We start from the raw sequence: 14,429 nt of genomic DNA, 5'->3' as shown, positions 1-14,429 counted from the left end.
ATCTTCTAAAAACAGATTTGTGCTCCATTTTACTGGTTGGTTTTTGTCAGAAACCTAGACATATCTGGAAGAGGGACTCTTAATTGAGACAATACCTCCAAGTCTGTGGGGTATTGTCTTAATAGTGATTGATCCGGAAGGGCCCAGCCTGTGGGTGGGGCCATCCTATCCTTGGTTGCATAAGAAAGCAGGCTGAGTAAGCCACCAGGAGCAAGCTCACATAAGCAGCTCTCCTCCCTGGCTTCCGCTTCAGTCCTGGCCCTCAGATTCCTGCCCTGCTTGAGTTCCTGCCCTGGCTTTCCTCCATGGTGGACTGTTACCTAGAAATATAAGGTGAAATAAATCCTTTCCTCCCCAAGTTTCTTTTAGTCATGGTATTTTATCAAGGCAATAGAACCCTAACCAGCCCCTGGCTTTAAAAGGTCATAGAGAAAAGTTGAGGCTCTGTGCCATGTATCAGAGTCAGAATGTCTGAAGGGAGCTGTGAAGAGGCTATTGGTGACAGTGCAGCCCATTCGCAGCAGAGACCTAACGTTTTAGAGACGCAAGTACCCTGGGAAGACCACCAAGAGAAGCAACAGGTGTGGAGTGCAACTGGCCTAAGTCTATGGGAAGAGCTTTATGTGCTATGGCTGGCGAAGCCAAACATGGAGGCCAAAGTCCTTTAGAGCCCTGAGAACTGTGAATGGGTCGTAGAAGTCTGAACTTTATACTGTCGAAATTTTGTTTTTGCTTTGATTCATGACTGTGCCCTGGCTATCCCTCTTGGAATAAGGAAGTACTTATTTTTAATTTTATAAAAGCCCATGGTTAACAGATTTTTGATACTTTAGAAAGAGTCTAAACTTTAATAGAAACGTTAAAAGGTTTTTAAAAAAAAAAACGTTGAACTTGTAAATTTTGAAAATGTTTTTATGCTGCGCACTTCGAAATCTATGCTGATATTAATGTGCTCTCTTGTGGATGAACAATCAAGGTTTGATAACTGATGTGTTTACATATCCAGCTGACAGGGGCTTGACTGTGCTAGTTGTTTGTTTGTTTTTTTTTGTTTTTTTTTTTTTTGACACAAACCTAGACATATCTGCGAAAAGGAAATACTAGCAGAGAAAACGCCTCCAGGAAATTGGCCTGTGGGCAAATCTGTAGGCCATTTTCTTGATTTTCCTTGATTAATGATTGCTGTGGGAGATTCCAACTCGATGTGGGTGGTGCCACCCCCACGGTCCTGGGTTCTATAGGAAAGCAGGCTGAGTAAGCCACAAGAAGCAAGCCAGTAAGCGGTTCTCCTCCACGGCTTTTGCTCAGTGCCTACCTCCGGGTTCCTGCCCTGCATGAGTCTCTACGCAGACTTCCTGCAGTGACGACATGACCTGTGAGTTACAAGCTGAAACGAACCCTTGCCTTCCCAGGTTGCTCTTGCTCATGGTCTTTATTACAATATAAACCCTAAGACAGCAACTTAGCCCTTTCATTTTCAGGTGTTCCTTCTCCAGTATCCATCTTTCTGCCCCCCGTGATGGATGAGGTGAATAGTGAACACTCCTTTTTCTGCTTGTCTGAAATGTGCCCAAAGGCTCTGCATGTGAGACTGGGATCTTCATATAGAAAGACTATATATTCTAACTTCAGAAAAAGAGCAAAAAAATCAAAACAAGAATTCCCAATCATTCACAGTCTTACAGGAAATAGGTACGCCTCTAAAAACAGAAACTCGACTCATCGGACCTAATCTAAGTGACATGGGCACTAAGTGACAATAAATTCGGAGAAACTAGGTTCCCTGCTATACCAGAGACAAATCGTATTTTGATAAATGAGACAGAAATGAGACGGAAATCTCGCTCTTCGGGGTTACTAAAAGCTTCATCACACAGCTTCTTCTTCAATGCTTAAATTTTTGTACATAATCCCATACCCACACACGAGTCCAGAGCAGCCTGATGAGCGAATTACGTGCAGTATTTGTTCATTAGTGCAAATATCTAGAAGTGATAAGCCGTCCACTTCCTTCAATAGCAACACAAGAGAAAAACAAATTTACAATCAGCACGGTAGCCATATGTGTTGGGCAACCACAAGTATTTGCACAACACCTCAAAAGAGCTTCAGGTAAATGATTTGACAAGGTCATGTTCAACCGAACAAAACCACCAGTGGCACTGGAGTTTCAGTTGCTAAACCAGTTAGGAAAGAGTACAGGGAGAAAACGGCTACAGTGCAAAAGCCCTGTTCTCAGGACTTTTAATTTTACTAAAGGGCTGATGGGCTCGATGGAAACCCTGAATCTTGTTTTCTCTGCAGGCAATATAGACAGAGAGCACCACCACGAAAAGCATGTCAGAAGCAAGAAGCCAGCATCCCGAGAACAGACCAGATAAACACAGGAAGGATCCCAAGTCACTTCCTGAAAGACCTGCAGACTTAACTACACAAATTACAGGGACAGACACAAGGACAAATATAAATCTCCCGCCACTTTTGTATTAATGAATGAGTTTTAAGAAGCCTAGAAGAGAGAAATTAACTTTTAAACCATACTTAAAGTCTTTAAAAAGCAAACAAACAAACAAACAACAAAAAAAGCCAAACTGTAAAAAAAAAAGTCAATAATAATTTAGGTTTATATTAGCCACACACAAACGTGTATACACACATTTTATTTGTTTGTTTGTTTGTTTGTTTGTTTGTTTGTTTGTTTTGAGACAGGGTTTCTCTGTGTAACAGCCCTGGCTGTCCTGGACTCAACTTTGTAGAACAGGCTGGCCACGAACTCACAGAGCTCCTCCTGTCTCTACCTCCCGAGCGTTGGGATTAAAGTATGCAGCATCATACCCAGCTACACACGTCCTTAATTCCTTTTATTAGAATTTTTTCTTTACTTTTAACATGAATTATTGTTAGTTATTATAGGAAAATTTCAATCTATTCCCCCTCGAGGTTTAAATCATTATCTAAGCAACAGATTCAATGCTCAGAAAAAATGTTAATGAAGGAACTTGAGAGGTGGCTCAGCGGTTAAAAGCACTGGTCACTCTTCCAAAGCACATAGGTTTGATTCTCAGCAACCATATAGCAGCTCAGAAATATCTGTAACTCCAGCTCCCAGAGTCTGACACCCTCACCCAGACACGCATGCAGGCAAAACACCAAATGCACATAACATAAGAATAAATCATTTTTAAAAGAATTGTTAATGGAGTGTTAATATTACATATTTCATACAAATCAAACACAGATTTTTTTTTTTAGGTTTCATGCACCATTTTAATGCCATAAGATATATTGATATTTTTAGAAACTATGTAGATTTTTTTCAATGAAAACGCGCCTTGTTATAACTTTTTACTTTGTGGTTTTATAACATGGTGCAGCTTTAATAATGACTGGAAGCAACAATGCGCCTTAAAATTGTTATATTAATGCCAGGATAAGGTGGTGAAATAGAAATGTGAGGGAGATTAGCTAAGAAATGCATTGTGTAGAAAGAGTGTGCAGAAAGCCTGTAGGTTGTCTGCAGCCCGTGGAGCCAGGCTTCCTGCTGCAATTTTGACTCCTGTACTTTCTGAGTGATCTTGGGCACTTTACTTAGCTTCTCTCTGTGCAATAAGACATTTTGTCCCAGGATGCTGTTACTAGAATTGAATTACTGTTCTTAAATTTCTTCAAACAACTCTACTTTGTCAGATGGTGCATAAGGATCTGTTAAATAACAGTATCTATGGTTGTCACCTCTTGCACCTTGAAGGGCTCCCTGAAGATTTTGCTACAGACATGAACAATTTCCAATCAACAAACTGATAAAGCATTTTAACACATGATTAAGAAGATTAGCAAACTATCTGCTCACAACTGAATGATAGCATACGTGTAAAGTTTAGAGGGTAACGAATAACACAATTATAAACTATGGCTGCCTAAAAGTTAAGGAAAGACTTTCAAGACAAGGTCTAAGTGTCCAAGGCTTTGAAATAAGATGCAAGCTTAGGTGAATTTCCCCATGACGCTTTTAGTTTTTTAGACACAGCATCTCACATAGCCTAGGCTCTCTGTGTGGCTGAGAATGACCTTGAACTCCTGATCCTCCTGCCTCTGCAGCTATGGGCCACCTTCCCAGAGAAGCTCTTTTGATTTCTAAATCCCTAGGAGTCATCTTATCCTAAAAGAGAATGTCACTAGATAATCATGCCTTATTAAAAAGTAAGCATGGCAAATATGAATTTCTTTAAGCCATTTGATACATCCTCAATTATTTTTATAAGTGGTTCAGTGACTCTGTGATCATACTTCTGATTTCCTGATGTGTTTTTTTTTCCTCATCTGCCTTTTATTTTTAAGGAGACCCACGTCTTGCCATATTGCCCAGGCCACTTCCAGCTCCAGCTCCTGTATTCAAGCAATTTGTTCCCCGGCTTCCCCCTCACCAGCAGTGGGGACTGTAGGTACGTGCCGTGCATCTTCAAGTTTAAGTCTCAAGCTTGTTGTTATTACACAAATTCTGGGTTATAGGAAACTTGCTTATCCAATTAAAAGGAAAAAGAATAAAAAAAGAAAAAAGAAAAGAAAAGAAACTTGCTTTCCCTCTTCTTCCTGTTTTTTTATATAGGCCAAAAGTGAATCTTGCTTGCTCTCTAAATCTCCCCTTGGATACTGTGGCACAAAACTAAGAACAGGAACGCTTCTGGAATGTGGCTCCCCAGACTTCACCTTCTAGATGACAGCCATTCCAATAGGGTGGCTGGCCATTCAAACCTTGGAAATCAGCACCCAGTCCTGGGAGCTACCACTGAGGACACTGGGGGAAAATGGCTGACACTTTCACTAAGGCTTCAATGTTCCATGCAGCCACTATCTAATTTCCCTGGTGTTATGATTTCTTTTAAGCCTTCCCCTGTGACACTGGAGAAAGGCTGCTTTGGAATCAGTCACAGGTGCATTCACCTCTGCTGTTTCCTCACTGGGTAGTCATAGGAAAGTTCTTGCCCTCTCTGGCTGGCCCATATTCACTCATAGGTGAGCATGCCTCATCCCTTAAGGGAACTGAGATTGCAGCCCATAGCACACCTGTGAGCTCTGCCTTACTGTCCCCATTTATGAATTATTTATCAAACTAATACTAGACACACACACACACACACACACACACACACACACAAAGCCAAGCTATCGACGCTGATTATTCACATTACATTTTACAAATTCTTAATCTCAGATCACCATGGAATTACCAGGAACCATAATAAGAGCTGTTATTCAATATTGAATTAATTTTTTTAAAATCACAAATATTCCAAGCCTTTACCAGTGACTTAGCTCCCATCTTTCCATCTATTTTTAGCTACACAAGTTACCAATTACTGCCAACTCAATTTAAGAGACAAGGCAAGTGTGAAATTTTGTTACGCTACCAAGACTTAGACATCACCTAAAATAGTCACTTTATGTTAGAGTATCACATTTAAAAAAAAAAAAAAAAAGCATTCAACTTGACATTGTATACAAAAACAAAAATTTTTCGTGCCTACAGTTTCATAAAGACATTTATAAGATATAATTTGCCTAGAATAAGCATCTAGCAAGGAAGGGGGGGACCCTCAACTCCAGGGTTCCTAGTGTTTTAGCTACACTGTATCTGTACTCAGAAACTGTTGTGTCTCTTTACTAAGGATGAAGGAGGCTCCAGGATTTTGAGGTATAGGTCCTACAAGAAGACAGGATGGTGGTGCTACCACACTATCTCAGTTCCTTTTCTATAACTGTGATGAAACACAGTGACTGAGGCAACATACAAAGAAAGCATGTTTGGGGACCTACAGTCCCAGAGGACTAGAATCCATGATGGCAGAGTGAAGGCATGGCAGAGGAACAACTAAGAGCTCACATCTTGATCCATAAGCAGGGGACAGAGAGAGCACACTGGGAATGACCTACGTCTTCTAAAACTTCAAAGCCCACCCCGTGATATACCTCCTCCAACAAGGCCACAACTGTTCCTTCCCAAATGGTCTCCAAATGGAAACAAGCACTGAAACCTATGAGCAGATGGCACCACTCTCATCCAAACCATCGCGAACACCTTTGTTTTTCCACAACCAAAGTCTGTTGCAGGAGTTGGAGGAACATGAAAACACAGAAAGTAAACGAAGTGTTAACTTGCCATTGTGTTCTTATACTAAAATGTGGTGGAATTAAAACAGAATGAACTAATCTACAGTTTCCCTCCTTCCCAAATAAGCACTTTTGGGAGTGACAACCACAGAGGATTTTACTGTGGTAGTGGTGGGTTTTGTTCTTAATATTCCTGAGATGGGGACCCACAGTAGCTCAAGCTAGCTTGGTGCTGCGTGGCCTAGGCAGGCCTCTGCAGCCTTCCTGCCTTAGTGTTGCAAGCACTGGGATTATAGATGTGAACCACTATGACCAGCTGTTACTACAGAATGTTTAAAGTGGTCCTTTGTTTCCATGGGGCTGGCATCTGCAAATTCACCAACCACAAATTAAAAATAATTGGGGAATGGGAGGGCCCACACCTTCAAACTTTTCCCTTCTTTGTCACAGGTTTCTAAAACACAGCAAATGAAAGCAGTCTGGATGACTTAGTTATGTGTGTGTAGGTTATATGCAAGCACCGTTCCATTTTACGTAAGGGATGTAAGCATCAGCAACTTGGCACCTAGGAGAGGTCCTAGAACCAGAGTCCCATGGACAATGGGGACAAACTAACTGAATTTTATCTGAAGCCCTCCCTGGTTATCAGTTTTAAAATACTGGGTTTGAGCTAGCAGTTTGTCAGCCAGCAGATGCAAGGATGCCGTGATTCTCAGGGAAGTTCATCGCATGTTCTTCTTGTCTGCTCTGACTCAGCTTGACTATATGCCTCCGTTAATGGCTTGGTTTTCTTACAGGGTACCATGAACAGATAGAGAAGTAAGCTGGCCAGTGCACAAGGCACAAGGTTGACCTTTATTATAGAGGTGAGCCTGGTGATTTTTTTTTTCCTTCTTCTGTGTTCGGGGCATTCTGATGGCTATTTTTAATTCTGGCAAGTATTAGCTACCATTCACTCATAATGCTCTCCCCCCCCCCCCACTTTCCCTGGCCCATACCCAAATAGGTCAGGGAGAGCCTGTTTGTGCTAAAATGAAAGAAGAGTTAGTCTGGCTTTGCACCAATTTGTTGAGCACTTTCAGAGTGGCAAGGTGCTACCAGGAGGTACAGGCATATAGCAGCTTACAGAGCCTTTGCCCTTTCTGCACTGGAGAGTTAGAAAATCGACTCAAATCTCCATGTCCTGTGGGGCCTGGCCTGCCTGGATTCAAACTTCCCTCCCTCTTCCCACCTACACAACCTGAGATTGCGCAGGCCACCTCTGTGTTTCAGTTTTCACATCTATGGAACGCGCATGGCCACATCTAACTTACAAGCCTGTTGCAAGAGCTGAATGAAGTTTCTGCCACGGGTATATCCATGATACACGAGTCCCTGAACTTAATATAAGTACAAAGCACACATCATCCTCCCAGCTTATAAGGCACATGTTTAAAACGAGTGTTAAATGAACGCACTGGTGTAGTACAGAGCAGCGCATATTTCTCAATCAGTAAAGACAAGTTTCTGGCAGAGGCGGCTGATGAGTCACACCCACAGTGCTCCAGTTTAGACAGAGGAAAAAGGTCATTCTGTTCCTCTTCAAGTGTATGTTGGCTCAGTAGGGACTGCTCATACCTGCACTCTCAGCAGATGGGACGCTAAAGTAGGAAGATGCCACATGTTCAAGGCCAAGCTGAGAGATGCAAAGAGTCCCAGGCTGATCTGATCCCTCAATTTAAAAAGGGGTGGGGGTTGGACACCAGTAGTCCTTCCTAGTTTTTGATCTTCTATTCTGCGTCTGCCACCAGCTAGTGAGGTGTAGTAAGGAGAAGGAGTCACAGGAGGAAAGTAAGCCGCCCACCTGAAGTGAAAGCCAAAGGCTGAGCCTCTCTAGAGGACCATGATGAGCTAATCATCACTATAGGACCATGGTGAAGAGTCCATTGAGAAAGCCAATAGCTAAGCATCACAAGAGGACTATGGAGAAGCATCCATTGGGAAAGCCAATGGCTAAGTATCACAAAGGGCCATAATGAGCTGAGCATCTCTATAGGACCATGGTGAAAAGTCCTTCACTAGAAGACCATGGGGAAACAACTATTGTGAAAGCCAATGGCTGAGCATCACTAGAGAACCATGATGAGCTGACAGCTGAGTATCACTAGCAGACGTTGCTGTCCATTGTGAACAACTGAATCAGCTAGTTACTGTAAACAAAACATTGTAAGATAAAGAAGATCATCCCAGAGTTTAAGAGGAAACATCCCAGTAGCAATACCCAAAATATGTCACTTCCAGCACCTGACAGCATATAGAAAAAGATGGAGTAGTCAACAACGCCTATTCTACATCAATCTTGGAAATAGACTGGTCAGAAATAGTCTTATTAATTTTAAAAATTAAGGTGGAAGGCCAAGACCAAGAGGAAAAGGAGATAGACACTAAAACAAGCAAAACATAGGAGAAAGGAATACTTTTTATAATAAAGATCAGTGATCCTTGGACAGATGGCTAGCTTCAAGTGTGAAGGAGAATGTGGACATGAGAAACCAGGAAGGAAAAAGGCTTCTGAGTCTACTGGGACCATATGCAAAGTATGGAGCAGCAAGGACACACACTCAAAAAGAGAAATTGCCACAACAGACTGCAACGAATGCATTAACTCCTAATGACACTTAAGAAAAGACAACTCTGGTTACAGATGAAGGTTGTTAGTGCATTAAAGCATTACTATGAAAAGTGATAAATGAGAAAAACAGGATTTCTCCTTATCTATGTAGCCTGAATATCAAAATATCCAAATAATTCCCGATAGAATGCTCTTTATGAACACTGTTCCAAACAATAGATGCAACAGGAATGGTTTATTGCACCAAGCTGTCAACGTGTTTGCACTCCCTAATGAAGATGGCTTAAGGAATTAAACTAAAACCATTAGGTGGAAGGTAAAGTGACACCATCTGAGTCCATCGGTCAGATCCTCATTACTCAAAAAAGACATCCTGACATAACAGCATCATGAAATGACATTGACACTTGGCACAATGCTATCCAAAAAGGGTATGTGCTTTTGAATTTTGTCAAGCCTCCATATGGAATTGTCAGATTATAGGGATGGAAGAATAGGTTAACTAAATACCCAGAAAGTAGGACAGAGTCTTGGACTAAGACTCTTATCCAACTTATCCTGCAAACCAATAATATTAAAAAGGGGGGTGGAGTCTGTTATAAAATAAAATACTTAAAAGTTCAAGAATCAAAATCAACATGTGGCATTGCTTAGTTTCTGAATCTAATAATAACTAGAAAGGCATCTTCAGGAGAATTTGCATGTATGAACTGTGCTAAGAAATGTTAACTCTTAGGAACAAAAAAGTCACAAGTGTCTTGTTTTGTTTGTTTGTTTGTTTGTTTGTCTTGTTTTATTGTAATTAGGAGCTCGGAAATCAATCAGTAGCCAAAGCATGCAATCTTGACAGACGTGTGGCCTAGATACAGGCATTAGACACCATGCTGGCTCAGAGGAGGGTGCTGGTGGCTACAATGTCTTTATCAGAGATGTAAGGTACAACTTTTATGAAATAACTCAGAGGTTTGCTTTAAATTATACCAGATACGACCCCCCTCCCCACCCCACCCCTTACCACAAATGAAACAAGATTGGCAGAATTATTACTAGCTCAGGTGTTTGGGGTTTCCAGAGCACCTGGTGTTGCCATTGATGTTTAAAAATGTTTCCAGAGCAAAATGTAGCGGTAGTAAAATGTAGCAAGTCTTCCCACAAAGCAAATCTTAGCTTTTGCTCCTTTTGTCCAAAGGAGGTGCAGTCTTCTTAAGCAGTATGCACCGTGAATTCAAAATTAGAAATGACAGAACAGAGGAACCAGGGATCCAAGGAACTATGCTGTATTAACCAAAGGACAGGTTAACTTGTCCTGGTAAGAGATAGTCTGCAGTGGAACAACACAGTCCACAGAGAGCTGAGATGATGTTGGATGGTCTCAAACTGTGGGATTCTAAAACAACATGGATGACAGCATATGAACTACTAAGTCAGATCTTCCTGTAATTGGACCTCTTCATCAACAGTGCAATACTCAGAGCTGCTTTGTTCTGAGTGAACTTCTACTAATGGAGATCATGCAGCTCCAGTCTGGAGGTACAGCCTCTGTTTTCATGAGTCTCTGAGCCTTTACATTATCAATGTCCTAATCGAGGGGTCTACCCAGTTAATATCACCTGCCAATCAGCCTGGGATATATTCTACTATTTGTCTCTTCCTCTCAAACTCCTTCTTGTGGACCATTTATATCACCCATACAATTCTTTTGTTGAAGCCCAAACTTTTATTGTGATGGTATAGGGAAATTTTGGGGGGTGGGAGTAATAATGTGATGGAGACTTTGGCAGTATTTAGATTGTATTTGGTTGTGAGGGTGAGGGCCTCATGGTAAGATTAGTGGCCTTATAAAAAGAAGACAAGATTATCTTCTCTTTGACCCTGCTAAAGAAAGGCCACAGGAATGAGCAGAAGCAAATGGGCATCTACAAGGCAGACAGAGCCCTGTGCAGAAACAAAACCGGCCTGAACACTGAACTTCGGTTCGCCAGCTGTCAAAATTGTGAGAAAATAAACATCTCTTGAGACCATCTGGTTTACAGATTGTGTTACAGTGTCTTGAGCTACATGACACAGGAGCACACGATTTTACTGTTTTCCCTTCTTTCAAACTCCTTCCTCTCCCTTTGACAACAAGGGTTACAAAAAATTGCAACAGTAGTTGCCCTAGTTAGGTTTTTTTCAACAAGACATAGCTATAGTCATCTGGGACTCTTGACTGAGAAAAGGCCTCAATCAGATGCCCTATAGGCAAGTCTGTAGACCATTTTCTTGATTTGGTGAAGGATGTGGGAGGACCCTGCCTACTCTCAATAGTGACACCCCTGGGCAGGCTGAACAAGCCAGGGTGAGCAATCCAGTAAGCAGCACTCCTCCATGGCCTCTGCTTCAGTTCCTGCCTCCAGGTTCCTGTCTTGAGTTCTTCCTCCAACTTCCCAGTTGATGAACTGTAAGCTGAAGATGAAATAACCCTTACTTCCCAGAGCTGCTTTTTGGTTATGATGTTTTATCACAGCAACAGAAAGCAAACTAAAATAGTCTCCCCCAAAGCAGATGTAGGGAGAAGTTGATGTAAAGTGGGAGTTTCCAACAGTGAAAAGCTTGACACTTGATCTTTTAAGAGAGACATTCATTTAAGCTCTTAAAGAACTAATATGTTGTACCATAATAGAAGAATTATTAAAGTAGGTTATTTGAAGGGCCCATATACGGGGTAGTTTGGAAATGAGGGCCAGTCTGCACACTGACAGAGCAAACATCATCATCCCAGGCAGCAAGAAACTAGAGTCCCCTTGTAGATGAACACAGCGGATGGATCTATGCAGAAATTTGGACAATTCCTGTCACAGACTGCCAGGCTGCCCATGTCTTCAGTATTCTGTGCTGTGGAAAAGTAACTGTCAAGGATAACAGGAACACAATTTGACCTACTTCCCCCTAGATTCTTGCAAAGTCTATAATTCTGGATCTTGTGTTTATTTACCCACTCTATCTTGAGGACATACTTCCTGCCTTTCTTTGGAAGCAATCCTGTATGCCACACATCAAGACTACTGTGTGGAGTGGATAGAACTTGAGGACTCTTGGCGAAGAATTGAGGTCCTCAAGGGGATAGGAACTCCACAGGAAGACCAAGAAAGTCAACTAACCTGGACCCTTGAAGCTCTCAGAGACTGAACCATTAACCAAAGAACACACATGGGCTGGAGTTAGGCCTCCTTGAACATAGGGAGAACGTGTGCAGCTTGGACTTCACCTGGGTCCCAAACAACTGGAGTGAAGGCTATCCCAAAAGCTATTGCCTTTCCATGGGATATATTCTTCTAGCTGGACTGCCTTGTCTGGCCTCAGTGGGAGAGAATATGCCTAGCCCTGCAGAAACTTGATATGAGGAAGGGGGTGTGTGATACGGGCCCCACCCACTCAGAGAAGGGAAAGTATTGTGGGAGGGGATGACCGCAAGGGGGGCAGTGAACAGAATGTAACGTGAATTTAAAAAAAAAAAAAAGATTACTGTGTGGGCAATTCTGAAACTTTTCTGGTGGCTGCATTAAAAATTATATAATGGCACAAGAGAATCCTAAGAACAATCCTTTAAAGTGGTCTGGAAGAAGAAAATGCATAGGAAAGGGGAAACAGACTGGAGAACAAGAACTGTAGCAAGTCAGAGCTTTTCCAATCCACTGGAAGCCACAACAGAGCAAATGCTTCTCCAGCCCTTATATTTCTGCAAACCAATGAATGTCGCAGGAGCTGTGAGTCTCCAGCTACTGTCTCCTTTCAAGTCAAATAACTAAGACTTCTAGTCAAAAAATCATCTAAATTGTTGTAAATACTACATAATGATAAAAAAATTATAAGTAGGATGTACCAAGGATGTACGATTGTAACCTGATCTGCTGAGTAGGAAAAGTGAGTGAGAGCTTACTGGTGCATTCTGAGTGGCTTAAAGATACCCAGGATGACAAGTAACCCCTCCTTTTAACATAAAAAAAAAAAAAAGCCTGGCCTGCTCAGGTCGTGAGATGCATTTAGAACACAAGGAATGCTCCTTCACCAGGAAGTCATATCTGAACACACAATCTGAAAGTCGCTATTTGAGATTCCCGGGGGTCCGACCCTCTCCCGCTCTAGGGGGCGTCCCGGAGTACTGAGTGCTCCCAGTGATGGAACTCAGGAGCTAAAAGCTCACCCAAGCTCTTCCAACTCCTAAGTCTCCCCCTCAGCAGTGGCGGCTGCCAGGGCAGTCCGGACGCACAGACATTGCTATGAGTCTTCCAAAACAAGCAAGCACGTCGCAGGCCACCTGCAAACAGGACCCGCTGGAGGCCTGAGACTTTCTGTGGGACGGGGCTGACTGACTTAGTCACGGGACACCTGCAGCTTCCCCACAGAAAGCAGCAAACAGCCCTTCTTCCAGTGATGTCCGGGCGCCCCGGTTCGCTCAGGTGCATCTGAGGGGGAAGGGTGGCCGTCGCAGACCGAGGGGCGCCCCCTAACCCAGCCGTCCCGAGTCCCTCTCCAGAGGAGTCCCGCCACCTCCCCAACTTCCAGCCACGGCGTGGCGGGCCCGCCGGGCGGCCGAGGGCTCCACGTGCGCGCCCCGGCCACTCACCCGGGCCCCGGCGGCGCTCCGCTTCCTCCGCAGCGTGAGCCCGCTCCGCAGCAGCGCAGGCAGGTCCCTGAGGCGCGGCCGCAGAGACGCGGCGGTCGGCTCGCGCTCCGGCTCCCGGGCGCTCGGGCTGCGGCGCAGGGGCCCCTCGGCCGGGGCCGCCGAAGCCAGGGCCGGGCTCTCGCACGGCGGCTGCATCTTGACAGAGCCCACCGCCATCCTGATGCCCTGACGGTTGCGGCGGCGCCCGAGGCTGCTCTCCTCCGCGCTCGCCTCCGCGCCTTCGCAAGGCAGCGAGAGGGCGAGACTGCGGCTCGGGCGCGGGACGCGCTACCAGCCGCTGCCCATTGGCGCGCGCCGGGCCGGGAGCCTCGGCCCCGCGCACCGCCCCGGCCCCGCCCAGGTGCTCCCCGCCCCGCCCCGCCACTCACCTCTGGGCGGCCCAGACACTCCCACCGCCCTCGGAAGGGGCCCGGGAGCGCCGCATGCTCCCAGCCTGCACAGGTGCGCCAGTCCCAGCAACCACCTCCGGGCCCATCCCCCCAGAGACTAAAAAGGCTCTTTGCTTCAGCCAGGAGTGTCCTGGACTGCGACCCAGAAGGCTAAGAGGTCCTCCTCCCTCCCGCGCTTAGCCTAGTCCCACAGCACAGTTCTTATTCTAGAAACTGTGCAGAATGGACTTCTTGGGACATCATTGCCCCACCCCCCACCCCAGTGACCCTGTGAGCACGCTCCTCGTGAAAGGGGGAGCAGAGAAAACTAGTTGTTTTTGATGGGTGCTCAGCAAAATAGGTGCAAGTCTGGTGGCCCGAAGGTGAATCTCTGTTAACATGTTGGAACCTGACCTCCCTGGAAGCCTTCTGTGTGTGATGAATGTTCTTCCTAAACTGCAAAGGCTTAGCGCGGTGTGAATCACTGCTTATACAATTCCAGGAGGTAGGAATTGCGGAGCGCCGAGTGGAAACCATTCCAGGAAGGCCTTCAACTCCAAGGGGCGGTGAATCGTCACCACGGCCTTTGACTCCTCAGCACCAGAACCCTGAGACCCACTCTTTGCCTGTGACCCCTAAGATCCGAAAACCCTTGTTCACGTTTACAGTTTTTAAA

At 44.4% G+C, this 14,429-nt stretch overlaps 1 protein-coding gene across 1 annotated transcript in view; it reads right to left on the bottom strand.

Annotated features, from left to right (window-relative positions):
* The window catches only part of Rapgef5 (Rap guanine nucleotide exchange factor 5), a 235,007-nt gene extending 221,376 nt beyond the window's left edge, over positions 1 to 13,631 (bottom strand). The window contains 1 exon segment of the mRNA NM_001395143.1: positions 13,326 to 13,631. Coding sequence (NP_001382072.1) covers positions 13,326 to 13,541 — 216 coding nt within the window. The 5' untranslated portion in view covers positions 13,542 to 13,631.
* Positions 13,632 to 14,429: the final 798 nt, after the last annotated feature.

Source organism: Rattus norvegicus, chromosome 6 (genome assembly GCF_021556685.1).
Source record: "Rattus norvegicus strain SHRSP/BbbUtx chromosome 6, alternate assembly SHRSP_T2T, whole genome shotgun sequence".
In the NCBI taxonomy this organism is placed as follows: Eukaryota; Metazoa; Chordata; class Mammalia; order Rodentia; family Muridae; genus Rattus; species Rattus norvegicus.
This window is presented reverse-complemented; position numbering and strand designations above follow the sequence as displayed.